The 22140-nt window shown below is 43.3% G+C and overlaps 1 protein-coding gene and 1 pseudogene across 8 annotated transcripts in view; one reads left to right on the top strand and one right to left on the bottom strand.

The window, feature by feature from the left end:
• Positions 1-1963: 1963 nt before the first annotated feature.
• On the bottom strand, positions 1964-2085 carry LOC129487144 (uncharacterized; annotated as a pseudogene).
• A 2428-nt stretch (positions 2086-4513) lies between these two features.
• The window catches only part of ANKHD1 (ankyrin repeat and KH domain containing 1), a 140279-nt gene continuing 122652 nt past the window's right edge, over positions 4514-22140 (top strand). For 5 of the 8 annotated variants that reach the window (XM_055285997.2, XM_063642731.1, XM_063642730.1 and 2 more), the window contains exon 1: positions 4514-6897. In XM_055285997.2, coding sequence (XP_055141972.1) covers positions 6613-6897 — 285 coding nt within the window. In that variant the 5' untranslated portion in view covers positions 4514-6612. The remainder of the gene's footprint in view (positions 6898-22140) is intronic. The other 3 variants (XM_055286000.2, XM_055286001.2, XM_055285996.2) reach the window with 2 other exon arrangements.

The raw sequence follows: 22140 nt of genomic DNA, 5'->3' as shown, positions 1-22140 counted from the left end.
TCCTACGTTGGCCTCCCAATATGCTGGGATTACAAGTGTGAGCCACTGCTCCTGGCCTGAGAAGGATATCTAAAAACTTAATAACATGGTTTGTGTATGAGAGGAGGTCTAGGTATTTAGTGGGGAAAGTAAAAATACTCTTTTCCTCATTTTATATTCATTTTATTCATTTTTTTTTTTTTTTTTTTTTTTAGTAGAGACAGGGTTTCACCGTGTTAGCCAGGATGGTCTCGATCTCCTGACCTCGTGATCCGCCCACCTCGGCCTCCCAAGGTGCCGGGATTACAGCCATGAGCCACCATGCTCGGCCCATTTTATTTTTTTCCACATGCCTGCTGTGTCAAATTGTTTTGTTCTTTTTGAAATTTGAACCATGTGAATGTATTAACTATCAGATTTTTTTTTTTTCTTGAGACAGAGTCTCACTCTGTTGCCCAGGCTGGAGTGCAGTGGCACGATCTCGGCTCACTGCAATCTCTGCCTCCTGGGCTCAAGCAATTCTCCTGCCTCAGCCTCCCGAGTAGCTGGGATTACAGGGGCCCACCACCACACCTGGCTAATTTGTGTAAACTATTAGATTTTTTAGTGTGAAATTCCATGGTCTAAGAAACTAACAATATAGTTGGAGAAACCAGAAGATAAGTTTTAAATGTTTCCAACTATTACAAGGGAGGAAGATATATTTGATAGTAGTCAGGGATAACTTCACCTAGGGTGCTGATTAGCAGATTTATAAGAAGGATATAATGGTTGAAGCATGTTTACCTGATTGATGAATTTCCTCTGCTTTTGAGGTTGCCATGGAATCAATGTAATATTGTGGGAAGAGCATGGGTTTTGGGATCAAGCAGAAATAAATTCAAATCCCAGCTTTTCTATATACTGGCCTTATAACCTTGGGCAAGTTATTTAACAATTTTGAAGTTTCAACTTCCTCATCTATAAAGTGGGTAAAATCTGAATAGGATCATTATAAAGGTTAAATGACCTCCAAGTGCAACAAATATGTTGGTTTACTTCTTACATAGATGGGCTGAACTGAGATGGATTGGCATATAGGAATAAAATGTCTGGAGAAAATGCAGGTTGCATGTGAAAGAACTTCATGTAGCTAAAGTCCCTGCATCTATAATTTAGTTTGTCAATCTCATATTATGGGATTTGAAGCCTCTTATTATCTCAGAAGTTTTAGAAACCCTTGGGCTAGCTGGGCACAGTGGCTCACACCTATAATCTCAGCACTTCGGAGGCTGAGGCAGGAGGACTGCTTGAGTCCAGGGGTTAGAGGCCAGCATCCTGAGCAACATAGGGAGACCCCCGTCTCCACAAATAATTAAAAAAAAATAGCTGGGCATGGTGGTCCACTCCTGTGGTCCCAGCTATTTGGGAAGCTAAGGTGGAAGAATCGCTTGAGCCTGCGAGGTCGAAGCTGCAGTGAGCAGGTGATTGCACCACTGCACTTCAGCCCCAGTGACAGGGTGAGACCCTGTCTCAAAAAAACAAAATAACCAAATAAAAATCCTTTGGCTATACAGTTTTTATGTTTTGTTTTTTGTTTTTTTTTTTTTTTTTGAGACGGAGTCTTGCTCCATTGCCCAGGCTGGAGTGCAGTGTCGAGATCTCGGCTCACTGCAACCTCTGCCTCCCAGGTTCATGCCATTCTCCTGCCTCAGCCTCCCAGGTAGCTGGGACTACAGGTGCCCGCCACCACGCCCAGCTAATTTTTTTTGTATTTTTAGTAGAGACAAGGTTTCACTGTGTTAGCCAGGATGGCCTCGATCTCCTGACCTCGTGATCCGCCCGCCTGGGCCTCCCAAAGTGCTGGGATTACAGGCGTGAGCCACCGTGCCTGGCCATGTGTTTTTTACCCTTCTTGATCTGAAAGATGGTCAAAACACAGTGTTTTGAAACACATTATAAGTAGACTCTAAATATTCCCACTGTCTTTTTCTTTTCTTCTTTATTCCATAGAGACTCAAAATTGCCAATGCTGACTATATTTCAAGTCCATGGTAGGTTATTGGGAAAAGTTTTCAATTAGCAATAATCATACCTTTGGCTATGATACTGCCAGTGAGCAAATCTCCACTCCATTTTTTTTTCTTGAGAAAGAGTCTCGCTTTGTCACTGAGGCTGGAGTGCTATGGCGTGATGTCAGCTCACTGCAACCTCTGCCTCCTGGATTCAAGCAATTCTCCTGCCTCAGCCTCCTGAGTAACTAGGATTACAGGTGCACGCCACCACACCCAGCTAATTTTTGTATTTTTAGTAGAAACGGGGTTTCACCATGTTGATCAGGCTGGTCTCGAACTCCTGACCTTGTGATCCACCCGCCTCAGCCTCCCAAAGTGCTGGGATTACAGGCATGAGCCCCTGCACCCAGCCTAATTTTTGTATGTTTAGTAGAGACAGAGTTTCACCATGTTGGCCAGGCTGGTCTTGAACTCCTGACCTCAAGTGATCCACCTGCCTCAGCCTCCCAAAGTGCTGGGATTACAGGCATGAGCCACCATACCTGGCCTGAGTGTGATTTTATTTATTTATCAAATGTATCACTTAATATTGTGATGATTTATCAATGAGTTTTCAAATTTTAAAACCATAGGAATGTAGTATATATGGAACTATTGAATCACATTTTCTTTTTTTTTTTTTTTTTTATTTGAGACAAAGTTTCACTCTTTGTTGCCCAGGCTGAAGTGCCGTGGTGTGATCTTGGTTCACTGCAACCTCTGCCTCCCAGGTGCAAGCAATTCTCCCGCCTCAGCCTCCTGAGTAGCTGGGATTATAGATGCCCACCACCACGCCTGGCTAATTTTTTGTATTTTTAGTAGAGACAGGGTTTCATCGTGTTGGCCAGGCTGGTATTGAACTCCTAACCTCAGGTGATCCGCCCGCCTTGGCCTCCCAAAGTACTGGGATTACAGGCGTGAGCCACCGTGCCCAGCCATTAAATCACATTTAATAGAGACTCTATATAGCAGTCACCAAAATATAGGAGATTGGGAATTCCTAATTCCCATACTGATTGTCAAACTGCTGACAAGTATCTCAAGTAAAGGTCCTGGTGAAACAAAGATTATTGCTCAATCACATTTCTTTAGCTATATTCTGGGTTAGTTGCTAGGCATTGAGTAAAGAGAGTGTTTTCTTCCCTCTCAAATAAATTGAGAAAAATGTATATATATCCAGATTTCCTTTCCCTGTGTCCTGGAGAGTCATTGTATTTGTTTAAAGAATTTAATGAGTTTGTTCAGGGAGTTGCATCAGAAATTATTTTTGTATCAGTAGTAAGCATGACAAGCAGTTCCTTTGTAATGCTGTACCAGTCAATACCTGTTTTTGCCTAAGGATGTATCCATACCAATTCTGGATAATCCAGCTTTGAAGTGGTTTGAGCAGTGCTAGGTTTCTTTTGTTGGTGTTATTAGTTTGGGTTGTGACTTAGTCACACATGCCTTGAAAACTTAACAGCACTGAGGATATAGGCTAATTAAATTCCACAAATGCTAACTAAAACCAGTGTACATAGCATTTACATTAAAATAGTTCTCTAGAATAGGTAGAAGACTTTTTTTTACATTTTCTACAACTTATTTATTATCTGGAAAGAACATTTAACAAACATGTTCTGCTCATAGAAAACACTATCCTTTACATGTGAAATGTCAAAATGAGCAATTACTAAGCCAAAGAAATGTTTATGATCTTCAAAATGTTTTTTAAATAAATGTTTGGCAGAATCAACTTTTAAAGTCATTTTAAAAATCGTTATATTCTTATAAAATTTTAAGATCCCAGTTTAAGGATGACGAAATATTAAATATTGCACAGTTGAGATATATAAAGCCCTTTGTTAAAGTTGTAAGAGAGGAGAAAATGACTTTTTTTTGTTTTTTTGAGACTGAGTCTTGCTCTGTCGCCAGGCTGGAGTGCAGTGGTGCGATCTCGGCTCACTGCAACCTCCGCCTCCCGGGTTCAAGCGATTCTCGTGCCTCAGCCACCTGAGTAGCTGGGATTACAGGCACGCGCTGCCACACTTGGCTAATTTTTGTATTTTTAGTAGAGACGGGGTTTCACCATGTTGGCCAGGATGGTCTCCATCTCCTGACCTCGTGATCCGCTCACCTCTGCCTCCCAAAGTTCTGGGATTACAGGTGTGAGCCATTGCGCCCGGCCATTTTTTTTTTTCAGCCAAATTCTGTTATCATATGGACGTTCTCTGGGTCAAAGGATATTTTCCATACAAACCACCAGACTCCTTTTTCGGTCATCTCTGATTAAAGGATTAGATGGAAACAGTTTTTTTTTTTTTTTTTTTTTTTTTTTTTTTTTTTTAGACTGGGCACCGCTCTGTTGCTCAGGCTGGAGTTCATGGCACGATCTCGGCTCACTGCAACCTCCATCTCCCAGGCTCAGGGGATCCCTCCCACCTCAGCCTCCTGAGTAGCTGGGATTACAGGCATGCACCACCATGCTGGGCTAATTTTTTTTTTTTTTTTTTTTTGAGACGATGTCTTGCTCTGACGCCTAACCTGGAGTGCAGTGGCACGACCTTGGCTCACTGCAACCTTCGCCTCCTGGGTTCAAGTGATTCTCCTGCCTAAGCCTCCCGAGTAGCTGGGATTACAGGCACGCACCACCACATCTGGCTAATTTTTGTATTTTTAGTATAGACGGGGTTTCACCATGTTGGCCAGGCTGGTCTCGAACTCCTGACCTCAAATGATCCGCCCACCTAGGCCTCCCAAAGTGCTGGGATTACAGGTGTGAGTCACCGCGCCCAGCCCAATTTTTGTATTTTTGGTAGAGTCGGGGTTTCACCATGCTGCCTAGGCTGGTCTCGAACTCCTGGGCTCAAATGCTCCGCCCGCCTCAACATCCCATAGTGTGGGGATTACAGACGTGACCCACGGCGACCGCTATAGAATCTGAGCATTTTTAAACCCCCTCTTTATTGACAAGATAAAGACAGAGATAGGGAGATGGATATAGGGAGGAAGAGATCTCCTTAGAGGAGGGAAGACGACCACAGCTAGCCTTGTTTTGCACCACACAGATCTGATGAGAACTAGAATTAGTTGGGCTGGCAGGACCCAGGGGCGAGCAGAGAGTTCGTGAAGGAAGAGGAGACAATAACTAGCAAAAATGAGTCTTTCCTGTAAGTTTGGGACTTTGCTAAGCGCTATGTTATCATCTAATTTATTCTTAACAACAACCCAATGAGGAAGGTACTAATATTACTCCCATTTCATAGAGGAGCGAGTTCAAAGTCAAAAATGAAACAGCAAACGCGCCGAAGTCAAGCAGCAAATAAGTGGCGGCACCAGAACTCGAAACTGCCTCGGAGCATGCACTCTTCACCACCCCTTTCCACCTTGAGGTCGGATTCCGCAGGCCGTTCGCGGCATTCCCACCTTCCTACGTGGGACAGTTCCCGGTACTGAGGCATGGCGCTGTCCAGCCCTCAGGCCCGCAGCCGTCCGCAAGCAGGAGAACGCGGCCCCGCCGGGCGGTCCTGCCCGAAGGCTGTAGAACTGCGGCGCGCGGCCGGGTCCTGGCGGGCGGGTCGAGTCCCCTCAAGGCGGCTATCCCAAGCAGCTCCCCGGGTGTCCCTCAGACCCGCGCCCTGGGCTCAACTCAGAAAGGCGGGAGGCGCGAAGCGAGATCGGCCTTGCCCCTCCACTGTCCCCTCAGCGCTCCCCATCCTCTATTCCCTCCCAAATAGCCCCCGGCAAATAGGTTACGCATCTTCACCTGTCCCAGAGGCGGTGACTGTTCTAGTGACTGACGCTACGCTCCTCCAACCAGGCAATGGCAGGAAGGTGGAGCCTCCCTAAGACTGATGGCTTCCTTTCTCCAATCCCGGTGCAGCTATTCTCCGGCCATAGTCTCGGCGCCCAGCGGAGAGCGACAGGTGGGAGCTGCGTTACTTCGGCGCCTCTTGCATCCTTGACGTACAAGTTTCACCAAGTGCAGGGTGAAGTCTACTCCAAATTTGACCAATTCTTGCGGGTCATCACTTCAGCAGTCATTTTATTCAGAAGTGGAAATTTCCCGGCCCTTTCCCGTCACCTCAGATGAGGGTGGGATGAATGGTACTCTCACAGGCCAATTGTACCACGCGACGTCCCGCGACAGTGACCGACACTTTATGGCGCCAATGAATTCTCCCATTGTTCGGGGTCACTATGACTGACCACAAAGCCAACTAATCCACTTTAAGGTCGTGACGCGATAGTCAGACGGGTTGGCCAATAGACATAGGAAAAGACCGGAAGTCAGCTGGTGAAGGGTGGGAGGCGGGTGTTCGCAACCGCCTAGGCCTGCGCGGGTCAACGCAGCTTGGCGGCTGCGAGCCAGCGAGCGGCGCGTGACGAAGAGCCTGAGCGACGGGTCACTTTGGCCAATGATCTGCAGCCGCCAGGGTGTTGCAGCCATTGGCGAGTCGAGGGGGCGGGAGGCAGCAGGTTAGGCAGTGAGAAGTTAGTGGCGCTGCTGGGACGGGGGAAAGGAGACGCTTCTTCCTCTTGCTGCTCCTCTCGTTCCGGAGATCAGCGGCGGCGGTGACCGCGAGTGGGTCGGCACCGTCTCCGGCTCCGCGTGCGAACAATGCTGACTGATGGCGGAGGCGGCGGCACCTCCTTTGAGGAGGACCTGGACTCTGTGGCTCCGCGATCCGCCCCAGCTGGGGCCTCGGAGCCGCCTCCGCCAGGAGGGGTCGGTCTGGGGATCCGTACCGTGAGGCTCTTTGGGGAGGCCGGGCCAGCGTCGGGAGTCGGCGGCAGCGGCGCGGGCGGAGGGGACGCGGCGCTGGATTTCAAGTTGGCGGCTGCCGTGCTGAGGACCGGGGGTGGAGGTGGTGCCTCTGGCAGTGACGAGGACGAAGTGTCCGAGGTAAGGCTCCGGGACCCTCGCCTCCCACACAGTGTGAGACGTGAATTCTCTTTGGATCGGCTCTGGGCCGGAGCCATCCTCCCGCTTCCCTGGTGGAGTCCTTCTGTGACAGCGGTCGGCTCCATGGCGGCGGTGGCCGCGGTGAGGGCCTAGTGAGCCCTCGGCTTTCTCTTTAGCTCGAGCGGGACAGGTTCCCGTCACCATTCGTAGACCCACAATAGGGAGTCCTTTGGTCTCTGAGCTTCGCGCGGGAACAGGGACTCCTCAGGCTGCCTCCCGCCCACCCTGCTTTGGAGTCGGGGGTGGGGGGCGGGGTCTTGCCAGAGTCCCTGCCCTTGGTACTGAGAGAGACAAACAGAGACAGAGACAGAGCTTGTGCAAAGATCGTTTCTCTTCTTTGCCTCTCCTCAGAGTTGAGGGATACGTTTATTTGCCTTCTGCCTTGTGTATGTCTTACCTGTGTGCTTAAGGACGGTTCTTATTTTCCCTCTTCAGTTTGAGACAGGTTTGAGTGTTAGGGATCTCTCGGCTTTTACCCTGAAAAATCACGTGACTCCTCCTTCTGGGACCTTTTGTGAAGTTAGACAGGAAAAGGAAGTTCCAGGGCATCCTTGAGCTTCGGAATAGCTGGGTAGCTGAACTCGGAGGTTTTAGGCTTGGAGAAAGTGGGGCAACCTGTGGAAACTTCTTCTTCTTTTTTTTTTTTTTTATTTGAGATGAAGTTTCGCTCTTGTTGTCCACGCTGGAGGACAATGGCGTGATCTCAGCTCACTGCAACCCCGCCTCCCGGGTTCAAGCGATTCTTCTGCCTCAGCCTCCCGAGTAGCTGGGATTACAGGCGTGCGCCACCACGCCCGACTAATTTTGTATTTTTATTAGATACGGGGTTTCACCATGTTGGTCAGGCTGGTCTCGAACTCCTGACCTGAGGTGATCCACCCGCTTCGGCCTCCCAAAGTGCTGGGATTACAGGCATGAGCTACCGTGCCCAGCTGGACACCTTCACTCTGCCTTTGCAGTGAAGTCCTTCATTTCTTTAACTCTTCTGTGTGTACTCTTATGTGTACACATTTTTAGGTCTGAGCAACCTAGGATAGTAGGCATTAACTTCTTTTGGGCTCTGGGGAAAAAGGGGCGGGTTTTTTTTTTTTTTTTTTTTGAGATGGAGTTTCGCTCTGTCGCCAGGCTGGAGTGCAGTGGCGCGATCTCAGCACACTGCAACCTCCGCCTCCCGGGTTCAAGCGATTCCCCTGCCTTAGCCTCCCGAGTAGCTGGGACTACAGGCGCGTGCCACCACTCCCGGCTAATACTTTGTATTTTTTAGTAAAGACAGGGTTTCACCATGTTGTCCAGGATGGTCTCGATCTCCTGACCTTGTGATCTCAAGGGGCGGTATTTTATGTGTATACTTTTTTCTGTTGACTATGGCCTGCGTAGAGTACTATACCGTGATTGTTTTAAGTGCTCAGAGTATTTCTTCTATTTTGGTTCTGAGGTGCCTGATTTGTCTGTGACCAGTTATTTTAACCTCTGGTCTTGGTGTTAAAGTACAGGAATTTCTCTGTGTGTACTAACAATCTTGGCTCTTGGATTTGAGAGGAATAAGGAGAAATTATTTGTGGGTTACAGACTGCAGTTAGTATACTGTCTTATCATTCTAGGTCTGAACAGGGTTTTATTTAATATTGAAAACCTTAGTACATTCTGACCCTAACATTTTGCTTTGGAAAAAAAAGTGTGTGGGTTATAAGGCGGGTAGTCCCTTGAATGTCTATGTCTTTGAATTTCACAGTAAGGGAAATAACTTCTAAGCCAAGGTGAGAAAAATGTTTTATTTGAGTAGGCAGTTATGGGGAGAGACTCTGGAGTATCCCTAGTCTTGGTCTTGTGGAAGGCTTCATTTTATCCTTTCAGAAACGTGAGAGATTAAGCTAGAACACAGTACTTTTTAGCTAGGAAATGAAGTATGGGGGATATCCTTAGACTAAAGATTAGAGCTTATTTTCTTTGAAACTTGTAAATGAGAATCTGAAAGAGTTTGCTTTGGTCTAAATGTGATAGAAAAAGGGGACCTTGATTTTCTTGACCATTTTTACATAATTGTCATGGGTGAGATGAAAGGTCACTCATTTGCCTTTTTTAATTTTAATTTTTTTTTTTTTTTTTTGAGACTATGTCTTGCTCTTGTCACCCAGGCTGGAGTGCAGTGGCTCGATCTCGGCTCACTGCAACCCCCGTCTCCCAGGTTCAAGCTATTCTCCTGCCTCAGCCTCCTTAGTAACTGGGATTCCAGGCACCTGCTACCACGACTGGCTAATTTTTGTGTATTTTTAGTAGAGATGAGGTTTTACTATGTTGGCCAGGTTGGTCTCAAACTCCTGACCTCAGGTGATCGCCCTCCCAGAGTGCTGGGATTACAGGCATGAGCCACCACGCCCGGCCTTAATTTATTTATTTGTTTTTTTTGAGACAGGTTTTGCTATGTTGTCCAGACTAGCCTCAAACTCCTGGGCTCGGGTGGTCCTCCTTCCTCAGCCTCCTAAGTAGCTGGGACTATAGGCTCATGCCACTGTGCCTGGCAACCATTTGCTTTTTTATAAGTAATAGTCTTAAATTTCTTCACAGGTAGAGCACTAGCGTGCCCCCAAAGTCATAAATTTCTCTCTCTCTCTTTCTGACTGTGCGTGTGCGTGTGTGTGTGTGTGTGTGTGTGTGTGTGTGTGTGTGTGTGTATAATGGTCTTTGGAGTTTCCATACCATGTAATTAAAGCTATGGGCAGAATCCATGCCTTTTGTATTTTTGAAGCTTATTGTAGAAGTCATGTGTTGGTGATTCCTACACCCACTTAGTGGTGGCTAATGTTAGAAGAACCCCATGTTTTCCTGTTTACTTATGTTTTCTGTGCCTAAAATAATTTAGAGGTTAAGAGTACATGTAGACCTCATTTTTGGAATGGAAGTTTCTAGGATACCCACTTTAGCCTAATCTAAGATGATGCTTAGTGGGTGTATAGATGCTTTCTTAATCTGTGTAAGCAGGAAATTTTTTTGGGTCCTGTTTCTCCCATATCACATAGAGAGGAAATTCTTGGAGTATCTAGTCTTTATAGTATGTGTGGTAGAGTATAGTCTGTGCCTTTGTGAATAAAGTGACCTGTTTTGGCCAAGCAAAAATTTTCCATTTTCTGTCTGACAAGATGAGCTGTCTTCCTTTATTATTATTGCCTTTGAATTTTCAGTGTGAAAATGTAACAGTGTTCTTCAAAAAATACTCATGTAATTGGCATTTGATGAATAATACTAAAATCCTCAGTCTCATCTTTCCTAAATATTTTGTTTATTTTTATTTATTTTTTTGAGACAAGGTCTCATTCTGTCACCCAGGCTGGAGTGCAGTGGCACGATCTCGGCTCACTGCAACCTCCGCCTCCTGGGTTCAAGCGATTCTTCTGTCTCACCCTCCTGAGTAGCTGGGATTACAGACATCCACCACCACTCCCAGGTAATTTTTATATTTTTGGTAGAGACAGCGTTTTGTCACGTTGGCCAGGCTGGTCTCAAACTTCTGGCCTCAAGTGATTCTCCCACCTTGGTATCCCAAAGTGTTGGGATTACAGGCGTGAGCCACCATGCCTGGCTGTCATTTTTCCTAAATATTTATAGTCACCGGGCATGGTGGCTCACGTCTGTAATCACAGCACTTTGGGAGGCCAAGGCAGGTGGATCAGCTGAGGTCAGGAGTTGGAGACCAGCCTGGCCAACATGGCAAAATTCTGTCTCTGTTAAAACAAAAAATTAGCCAGGCTTGGTGGAGGGCACCTGTAATCTGAGTTACTCAGGAGGCTGAGGGAGGAGAATCACTTGAACCCAGGAGGCAGAGGTTGCAGTGAGCCGAGATCGTGCCACTGCCCTCCAGCCAGGGTGACAGAGAGAGACTCTGTCTCAAAAAAAAAAAAAAAAAATTAAAATATTTTAGAAACAAGTACCTAGACATCCAGAAAGATGATGAATTGGTGTGTAGTTTGGGAGTGAAGTTTGTTTTGTTCCTCAAATGCGGCAGGATTAGGTGAGAAATAAGAAATGTGGAGCCCTAGTATTTTTGCTCTAGAATTAGTTGGTCTTCTACATTTTGTGTACAGAGGAGTAGACACTCTAAGGACCTCTTTATATTTAATATCAGAGCCAAGAGCTGAGAAAAAACAAGCTACTCTTTCTTGCTGGCCAAGCAAAAGACTTTTTGGTTAGAAGAATGGACTCACATCTTTCAGTACATTTTTTTTTTTTTTTGAGATGGTGTCTTGTCGTCTAGGCTGGCACGATCTCAGCTCACTGCAACCTCTGCTTCCTGGGTTCAAGCGATTCTCCTGCCTCAGTAGTGAGATTACAAGTGCGTGCCACCATGCCTGGCTAATTTTTCTATCTTTAGTAGAGATGGGGGTTTCACCATATTGGCCAGGCTGGTCTCGAACTCCTGACCTCAGGTGATCTGCTCGCCTAGGTCTCCCAAAGTGCTGGGATTACAGGCGTGAGCCACCTGCCTGGTGCTTTTGTTATTTTAAACATTGGGGTAAATACCTGTTTCGTATTTCTTCAGGCATTCCTAGCATGTTTCTTAGCTATCTAAGGCCTTGATTAGAAGAGCTAGCACTGCATTGAATCCTACTGAGAAATATATCCATGTTCAGAATAGAGGTCAGGTTAAAAATTTCTTAAAAACCACTTTAGGCCTGGTGCGGTGGCTAACGCCTGTAATCCCAGCACTTTGGGAGGCTGAGGTGGGTGGATCACGAGATCAGGAGTTCAAGACCAGCCTGACCAACATGGTGAAACCCCATCTCTACTAAAAAACAAAAATTAGGTGGGCGTGGTGGCACGCACCTGCAATCTCAGCCTACTCAGGAGGCTGAGGCAGGAGAATTGCTTGAACCTGGGAGGCGGAAATTGCAGTGAGCTGAGATCGTGTCACTGCACACCAGCCTGGGCGACAGAGTGAGACTCTGTCTCAAAAAAAAAAAAAAAACCACTTTAAAAAATGGTTTTTATTTTAAATTTTTATTTATTTATTTATTTTGAGATTAGGATTACAGGTGTGAGCCACCATACCCAGCCTATTTTTATTTATTTATTTATTTTTAGAGATGGGCTTTCACTCTGTCACCCAGGCTGGAATGCAGTGGCGTGATCATAGTTCACTGCAACCTCGAATTCCTGGGCTCAAGCAGTCCTACTGCCTCAGCTTCCCAAAGAGCTAGGTCTAACTAGAGGTGTACTCCACCACTCCACCTGATTTAAAAAAAAAAAGTGTTGCCCAGGCTAGTCTTGAACTCCTGGCCTCAAGAGATCCTCCTGCCTTGGCCTCCGAAAATGCAGAGATTACAAGTCGTAAGCCACTGTGCCAGACCGAAAAACCAATTTTTAAATTTTAATTTTAGAATTGTGGTCTTTTAATTTTTTTAGCAAATCGAAATAAAATTACAATTTCTAAAGAAAAGATTGTGTGAGACATGGTTTTTAATTTTTGTCGTAAGAATGAATGTGTGTGTATATGTGTGTGTATGTGTGTATGTGTGTGTGTGACAGCCTCCTTTTAAAATTATTACAAAAGTGGCCGGGCGCGGTGGCTCACGCCCGTAATCCCACCACTTTGGGAGGCCAAGGCGAATGGATCATCTGAGGTCAGGAGTTTGAGACCAGCCTGACCAACATGGTGAAAGCCTGTCTCTACTAAAAATACTAAAATTAGCCGGGCGTGGTGGCAGGCACCTATAATCCCAGCCACTCGGGAGGCTGAGGCAGGAGAATCGCTTGAACCCGGGAGACAGAGGCTGCAGTCAGCCAAGATCATACCGCTGCATTCCAGTCTGGGTAACAGAGCAAGACTCCATCTCAAAAAATTAGAAAATAATAAAATTATTACAAAATAGTCACTTGTTGAAAAACTCAACAATATAGATAGTAGGTATAAGGGGAAAAGTAAAAGTGCTTCTTCCCACCCCCATTAATTCTTCAAATTCTACCCTTCAAGGTAACCAATATTAAAATTTTTCGTTCGGTAAATTTTCTAGGCCTATCTTTCTATGTATATGTGTATATATGTTAATATACACATACTTTAAAGGCATATCAAATTTAAAAATGTAGCTTTATATCACACTGAGGTTTTTTTCTTGAAGCAGGTGCCGTATTTACAATTATATAAAAGTATGCAGAAACTGTATTTAGCTCTGAAAATATAGCACAAGCTTTGTAGGGATTCCTTTTTCCCTGAAAATTACTTTTAACGTCAAAGGCAAAAGCCATACAGAAATCCCATCCTGATTTTCTCCAGTAGGTAAGGAGTTGGGTCATATCCTTTAAGATTGCTTATGATCTGTATATAATCTATTTTTAAATTTTTAATTAATTTTTTTTTTACTGTTATGTTTTTTGAGAGATGGAGGTCTCGCTTTTTTGTCCAGGCTGGCTGTTGCCCTGGCTACACAGTGCAGTGGCATGGTCATAACTCTCTGTGGTCTCCAACTCCTGGGCTCAAGCAATCCTTCTGCTTCAGCCTCCCAAGTAGTCAGGACTACAGGGGACTATAGATGTGCACCACCATACTTGGCTAATATGATCTATAAACTAGAGCAGAGTTTCTCAAGAGCAACATATAGACATTTTGGGACAGAGAATTCTTTGTTGTGAGGGGCTCTCCTGTGCATTAGAAGCATCCCTGACCTCTACCCACTAGATGCCAGTAGAACCCAATTATGATAGCCAGAAACTTTTCAGACGTTGCCAAATGTCTCCTGGGGACAAAATCACTCCTGGTTGAGAGCCACCGGTCTAGAGGCCACTCTTGTCAGGAATGGTAGTTTTGTTATACTCTGTGTTCAAACTTAAGGTAAACAAGGTGAGTCACTGCTTTTAATAGCATCTCAGGGCTTACACTTATAACCTGAACAAGGGAGAAATAGAAGGTACTGAAAGGTTTAATATAAAACTAGCATGAACTGCTGTAAATTTTCTATGGTAAATGTATCATTTTGGGGAACTTTCACTTAAAATATATTATTTTTCAAAAAGTTCAGTTGTCCATGAAAATGAATTTTTAAAAAACTTTTATGGGGACTTCCAGTTTGTTCAAGGTAGAAATGCTTTATTCCATAAATTATCATTTGTAGTGATGACATAGGAAATATAACTTTGTATTCTAGTGGGCTAATTTTGGAGACTTTGGAAATGTTTTTTTTTTTCTTTGAGTTAGAGGAGCCTTGCTCTGTCACCCAGGCTGGAGTGCAGTGGCACGATCTTGGCTCACTGCAACTTCCACCTCCCGGGTTCAAGCGATTCTCCTGCCTCAGCCTCCGGAGTAGTTGGGACTACAGGCGCATGCCACCACGCTTGGCTAATTTTTTGTATTTTTAGTAAAGACGGTGTTTCACCGTGTTAGCCAGGATGGTCTCGATCTCCTGACCTTGTGATCTGCCCGCCTCAGCCTCCCAAATTGCTGGGATTACAGGTGTGAGCCATCGCCCCTGGCCACAATTTTTTGTATATTGCACAAATACCAACCTTTCACAAGCTTCATGATGTAAAGCCTTAAGACTTTACATACAAAATGACGCATTGATAAGTATATTTATGTGAATGGTGGGGTTGATGCAGAGTTGATTAGTATGGGTGGAGGAAAACTTTTTGGGAAACTTTAAGTATGAGAGGTTTTTGTTGTTATTATTTAGTATACTTTCAATAGATAATTACATTCATATAGTTCATAAGTCAAAGTAATATAAGGGCAGATACAGTGAAGTCTCAATCTCACCCTGCTCCCACATATCTTGCTCTTTATACTTTTAATAAAAGTACTATACAGCCTTTCAGAATTTATGAAAATACAACTGTGTATTTTCCCTATTGTTACACAGATGGTAATATGCTACTCGTGAAATTTTTAAATGGTAAATTTGAGAGGGATTTAGACTTTTTTAAAAAATTAAAGTGATAAATTATGTTATGAATGAAGGATGGAGGTGAGTTTAAGCACATTCCTTTCTGAGTGTATTTGTTAGTAGAGTGCTGATTGACTAGATGAACTCAAAATCATTTCTGGCCTTCTGATTCGGTGATCACTAACATAAATAAAATATGTTACTTTAAAGAAAAGCAAAACAGTTTTAAAAAGTTTTAGCCTTGAATTGGCAAGTAAACAAAATAAATGACAAGTTTACCAAATTTTTTTTTGGCCAAATTTACTTTCTGAGAACCAAAGTTGTAATAAATAAAATCAATTCTTTTTTTTAAACCCACTATAAAGGAACTGTTTCAATGTATCTGTCTTCACAGACCTTATTGATCACATTTCCCTCTCCTATTGCTTGTCTATAGAGTCATAGAATCTTGGTGATAATCCTATCTCATCTCATTTTTAGGTAACTGCTACCATTTATTGAATGCTTATTATATGCCAGTACCGTACTAGATACTTTCGTTATTTTATTTAATCGTTTCATCACCCCTTTGAGGTAGGTATTATCTACATTTTTATAGATGAATAAGTGTAGGCTCAGAGAGTTTTTAGAGTAATGAATCTAAAAAACAAAAAAATGGTTAAAATGTTGTATGGCTAGTGACTGGTAAAGGTGGGGTTTGAATGTGATACTGAATTCAGAGCCCATACTATTGTTATTTTGCTTCAAATTAAGAAATATGTAGTTTTTGGTTACCAAATGCTGTTTTTTAAATAAATCATTGTTTAGTTTCTATTGAAGTTTTCAGAGATGTAAAATAAAATGGAGAAAATAAGCAGGATGTAGTGAATTTCTAGTGAAGCTACTATTTTTTTCCACTTTTTTCTCTTTTTTTTTTTTTCTTATTTTTATTTTTTTTTGGCTTTTCATTCAAATTTTATTCCTTGCCACAGTGGAAGCATTAGGTGAAAAATTAATGTTTCTTGAGTGCTTCCTTGTTTTCTTTTTCTTTCTTTCTTTTTTTATTTTAAAAATACATTTTATTTTCTTTTTAATTTATAAGATGTGATTGCTTATTTACATCTACCTATTTTTATTTCTGCCTCTTTTTTAATTAATTTTTTTGCACACAAAACAATAAACATTTTCTAAAAATACATACAAACAAAAAGATGCATATCAAACATATTAGGAAGGTTACACATGGGAAGATGGGGAATAGAAATGGGGGGTGGGAATTAAAGAAAATAAATGAGAGAGGGACTTTGTATGGATCAATGATAATAACTCAATCCTCTATTTGACAAAGAAGAAGGAGAAGGAAGAGGAAAAAAAAGAAAGTGGGATAAAGGATCAGAAAGGGAGGAAAATAGAAAAAATTAGAGTATGACTCCAGGGTAGACCCGTTTTGTTGTTGCTGGGTTGGTTAGTTGGTTTGTCTGTTGTATTTTTCATACATTTCGCCATGTTGGCCAGGCTGGTCTCAAACTCCCAGCCTCAAGTGATCAACCCACCTCGGCCTCCCAGAGTGCTGGGACTACAGGCGTGAGCCACCACGTCCAGCCCCCACATTGCGTCTGGCCTCCGTGGTAGACCTCCGAGACGGGGCGGCCGGGCAGAGGCGCTCCCCACATCCCAGGCGGGGCGGCCGGGCAGAGGTGCTCCTCACTTCCCAGACGGGGCAGCCGGGCAGAGGCGCTCCTCACTTCCCAGATGGGGCGGCTGGGCAGAGGCGCCCCCCACTTCCCAGATGGGGCGGCCGGGCAGAGGCGCCCCCCACTTCCCAGACGGGGCGGCCGGGCAGAGGTGCTCCTCACTTCCCAGACGGGGTCCACTTTTTTCTATTTTGACAAATACTCTTCCTACTTTTACAAAATGAATTTTTAAAACTATCTGCACTTGACAGAGTATCAACTGAAAACTTCAGTTGGGACCCTGGATAAAAGCCTCAGAAGTCTGGGAACTGTTGAGCTGAATGACTTGCCCAGATCACACAGTTAATGTGTAGCAGTCAAGACTGAAAAATAGGCCATCTGATTCCCATTCTAGTTATCCTACCTTCTAGATTCTCCTAACTTTCTTTTGATGCATTATATTAATGAGTTTAATTAGTTGCTTATAAATGCCTCTTTCAAACTAGTATAGTTTATAATCCATAGTTGATCTTGTTGGAAAAGTTTTTTTTTTTTCTTTTTGGCTGTTTTTTTTGGTTTGTTTGAGACGGAATCTGACTCTATTGCCCGGGCTGGAGTGCAATGGTGCAATCTCGGCTCACTGCAACCTCTGCCTCCCGGGTTCAAGCAATTCTCCTGCCTCAGCCTCCTGAGTAGCTGGGATTATAGGTGCCCGCCACCATACCCAGCTAATTTTTTTTTTTGTATTTTTAGTAGAGATGGAGTTTCACCATGTTGGCCAGGCTGGTCTCGAACTCCTGACCTCAGACTATCTGCCCACCTCAGCCTCCCAAAGTGATGGGATTATAGGCTTGAGCCACTGTGCCTGGCCTTTTTTTTTTTTTTTGGAGACAGGGTCCCGTTATGTCACCCAAGCTGGAGTGCGGTGGAGCGGGAGTGCAGTGGCGCACGATCGCATGGCGCAATCACGGCTCAGGCAGCCTTGACTTTCTGGGCTCAAGCGATCCTCCCGCTTCAGCCTCCCAAGCGTCTGGGACCACAGGTGCACACCACCGTATCCTGCTAATTTTTAAATTAAATTTAATTAATTAATTTTTTCCCGACACGCAGTCTTAGTTGCCCAGGCTGGAGTGCAGTGGCAGATCTCAGCTCACTGCAACCTCTGCCTCCTGGGTTCAGGCAATTCTCCTGCCTTAGCCTCCCAAGTAGCTGGGATTACAGGTGCATGCCACCATGCCCCACTAATTTTTTGTATTTTTAGTAGAGATGGGGTTTCACCATGTTGACCAGGCTGGTCTCAAACTCCTGACCTTGTGATCTGCCCACCTCCCAAAGTGCTGCGATTACAGGTGTGAGCCACTGTGCCCGGCTATTTTTTTTGTAGTTACGAGGTCTCATTATGTTGTCCAGGCTGCTCTCAAACTCCTGGGCTCAAGGGATCCTCCTACAGTGACCTCCCAGAGGGCCAAGATTACAGGCATGAGCTACCATGCCCGGCCGGAAAAGTTTTATATTTTTTAATGAAATTACCGTCATGTAGATCAGCATAAGAGAGTATACCACTAGAGTATAGGAGGAGCACTATTCTAAAGAAATTTTGTACTGAACGTAATTGGAAAGTTCAGGTCTTTCATTATTCATTTAAAAAGGATTAAGAAATAATTAAAACCACTGAAATAGAAAGGCATATGCTCAACTTTGCAGCTTTGCCAATATGGGAAATATTTGTTTTACAATATTGTTATATTCTAATTATTTTGTAAAAATTGTAATCTGCTTTTCTATTGATAGTTACAGACAGTGCATGATTCCTGTGAGTAAAGATCAATTGACTTATGATGATTGACTAGTTTACCTTTCTTCCTGCCAAGTTTACCTAAACCAGGAAGAAAGTAAGATTGTATATAAAAAATTTGCTGGACTGAAATTTAGCAACTATTTGTGAAAGAGCACATTTTGCTCTTCCTCTGCTACATAGACTTCTGTTCTCACAAAGTTTTCCGTTTACTGAATAGATACTGTTTTCGGTAGTAGAAAGGATGTTTTTTAAAAAAATGTAGATATCCCACTGTATCCTAGTGATTGATTCATCTGTATTAGTATGCAATTTTGAAAAGAGAAAGGCAAGTATACCCCTAAAGGTTACACCTAAAAACCAACTAAGAACCAAAGAGTTAAACAAGAGAACAGTTTATTAAGTTGCCAAGGTAAGTTTGATGTGTTTAAAAGTTTACAATGAGGACAATTAGATTGAGAACGAGTTTGTTTTTTAGATTTTGGTAAAATATTCATAACATAAGATCTATCATTTTAACCATTTTTTTGTTTTTGTTTTAAAATTGTGGTAGAATATGTATATATAACATAAACCTTACCATTTTAATCACATTTATACTTTAACCACTGTACATGTATATTAAATGTACAGTTCAGTGGCATTGAGTGTATTTACATTGTTGTGCAACCTTCACCATCAACCATCTCTAGAACTTTTTTATCTTCCAAACTGAAATTCTGTACTTGTTAAACAATAATTCTCCCATTCTCCCTTCCCCCAACCCCTAGCAACTACCATTCTACGTTTTCTCTCTATGAATTTTACTACTCATATAATTGGAATCATACAGTATTTGTCCTTCTGTGACTGGCTTTGTTCACTTAGCATAATGTCTTCAGGGTTAATCCAGTTGTTGCTTGTGTCAAAATTTTATTCTTTTAAAGTTAAATAAATTGAATTGTGTGTGTATATGTATGTGTGTGTGTATATCTACATACACACACACACTCCTCATATTTTATTTATCTGTTCATCTGGGTTTTTTTGTTTGTTTTTTTTTTGGAGATGGAGTCTTGCTCTGTCACCCAGGCTGGAGTGCAGTGGCACAATCTCCAGCTCACTGCAACCTCCACCTCCCGGGTTCAAGCGATTCTCCTGCTTCAGCCTCCCAAGTAGCTGAGACTACAGGAGTGCGCCACCATGCCTGGCTAATGTTTGTATTTTTAGTAGAGATGGGGTTTTGCTATGTAGGCCAGGCTTGTCTCAAACTCCTGACCTCATGTGATCCACCCACCTCGACCTCCTAAAGTGCTGGGATTACAGGTGTGAGCCACTGTGCCCGGTCTGTCTGTTCATCTGTTGATGGACACTTGGATTGCTTCCACCATTGGGCTATTATGAATAATGCTGTTATGAACATAGATATGCAAATATCTCTTTGAGGCCTGCATTCAATTCTTTTAGGTATATACCCAGAAATGGAATTGCTGGATCATATGGTAATTCTATTTTTAATTTTTTGAGGAACTGCAATACTGTGTTCTATAGCAGCTATATCATTTGACATTCCTAACAGCAAAGCACAAGGAAGGGTTCTAATTTCTCCATATTCTAGCCAACAGTTATTTATGTTTGTTTTTTGATAATAGCCATTCTAATGGGTATGAAGTGGTATTTCATTGTGGTTTTGATTTGTAATTCCCTAATGATTAGTAGTGTTAAGCATCTTTTCATATGCTTATTGGCCATTTCTGTATCTTTGGTGAAATGTCTATTCAAATCCGTTGTACATTTAAAAAGAAATTGTATTGCCGATTAGGCACAGTGGCTCACGCCTGTAATCCCAGCACTTTGGGAGGCTGAGGCAGGAGGATCATCTGAGCCCAGTAGTTCAGAACCAGCCTGGGCAATATAGGGAACCCTGTCTCTACAGAAAGTAAAAAAAAATTAGCCAGGCATGGTGGCACATGCCTGTAGTCCCAGCTACTCAAGAGGCTGAGGTGGGAGGATTGCTTGGGCCTGGGTGGTCGAGGCTGCAATAAGCTGTGACTGCCACTGCCACTGCACTCCAGCCTGGGTGACAAGAGTGAGACCTTGTCTCAAAAAAAAAAAAATTGTTTGTTTTTTATTGTTTAGTTGTAGGAATTCTTTTTATATTCTGGATATTAATCCCTTATCAGATACATAATTAACAAATATTTGCCATCATTCTGTGGCTTGTCATTTCATTCTGTTGCCGTAGTGTCCTTTCATGAACAAAAGTTTCTAATTTCGATGAACCTAATTTATCTATTTTTTATTTTGTCATATGCTTATGATGTCATGAAATTATTGCCATCTCCAATGTCATGAAGATTTTCAGGCATGGTGGCTCACGCCTGTAATCCCAGCGCTTTGGGAGGCTGAGGCGGGCAGATCACAAGGTCAGGAGTTTGAGACCAGCCTGATCAACATGGTGAAATCCCGTCTCTACTAAAAAATACAAAAATTAGCCGGGCATGGTGGCGCCTGCCTGTAATCCCAGCTACTCAGGAGGCTGAGGCAGGAGAATTGCTTGAACCTGGGAGGCGGAGGTTGCAGTGAGCTGAGATCTCGCCACTGCACTCCAGCCTGGGTGACAGAGCGAGACTTCGTCTCAAGAAAAAAAAAAGAGTTTTATAGTCTAAGCTTTTAAATTTACGCCATTGATATCTTTTTTGTTTGTTTGTTTTTTGAGATGGAGTCTTGCTCTGTCGCCCAGGCTGAAGTGCAGTGGTGCAATCTCAGCTCACTATAACCTCCACCTCCTGGGTTCAAGCAATTCTCCTGCCTCAACCTCCCAAGTAGCTGGGATTACAGGTGCACACCACCACGCCCAGCTAATTTTTGTATTTTTAGTAGATGGGGTTTTGCCATGTTGGACAGGCTGGTCTTGAACTCCTGACCTCAAGTGATCCGCCTGCCTCTGCCTCCCAAAGTGCTGGGATTACAGGCCTCAGCCACCGCACCCAGCCGCCTTTGATACATTTTGAGTTAATTTTTTAAAATTTATTTTTATTTATCTATTTATTTTATTATACTTTAAGTTCTAGGGTACATGTGCACAACGTGCAGGTTTGTTACATATGTATACATGTGCCATGTTGGTGTGCTGCACCCATTAACTTGTCATTTACATTAGGTATATTTCCTAATGCTATCCCTTCCCACCCCTCAACCCCATGACAGGCCCTAGTGTGTGATGTTCCCCACCCTGTGTCCAAGTGTTCTCATTGTTCAATTCCCACCTATGAGTGAGAATGTGCAGTGTCTGGTTTTCTGTCCTTGCAATAGTTTGCTCAGAATGATGGTTTCCAGCTTCATCCATGTCCCTACAAAGGATACAAACTCATCCTTTCTTATGGCTGCATAGTATTCCATGGTATACATGTGGTACATTTTCTTAATCCAGTCTATCATTGATGGACATTTGGGTTGGTTCCAAGTCTTTGCCATTGTGAATAGTGCCGCAGTAAACATACGTGCATGTGCCTTTATAGCAGTATGATTTATAATCCTTTGGGTATATACCCAGTAATGGGATGGCTGGGTCAAATGGTATTTCTAGTTCTAGATCCTTGAGGAATCGCCAAGTTAATTTTTGTATATGGTATAAGGTAAGGTCCAATTTCATGCTTTTGCTTGTGGATATCCAGTTTTTTAGCACCATTTGTTAAAGACCATTATTTTCACGTTGAATGGCCTTGGCATCCTTGTCAAAAATCAATTGACCATATATAAGTGGGTTTATTTTCTTGACTCCCTGATCTATTCCATTCATCTATATGTCTGTCTCTTTGCCACCATCATCTTTTGATTACTGTAGCTTTGTAGTAAGTTGAAATTAGGAAGCATTAGTCTTTCA

The sequence above is a fragment of the Symphalangus syndactylus genome, chromosome 7, assembly GCF_028878055.3.
Source record: "Symphalangus syndactylus isolate Jambi chromosome 7, NHGRI_mSymSyn1-v2.1_pri, whole genome shotgun sequence".
Taxonomy (NCBI): domain Eukaryota; kingdom Metazoa; phylum Chordata; class Mammalia; order Primates; family Hylobatidae; genus Symphalangus; species Symphalangus syndactylus.
The sequence above is the reverse complement of the archived record's forward strand: the minus strand, read 5'-3'. Positions and strand labels throughout refer to the sequence as shown.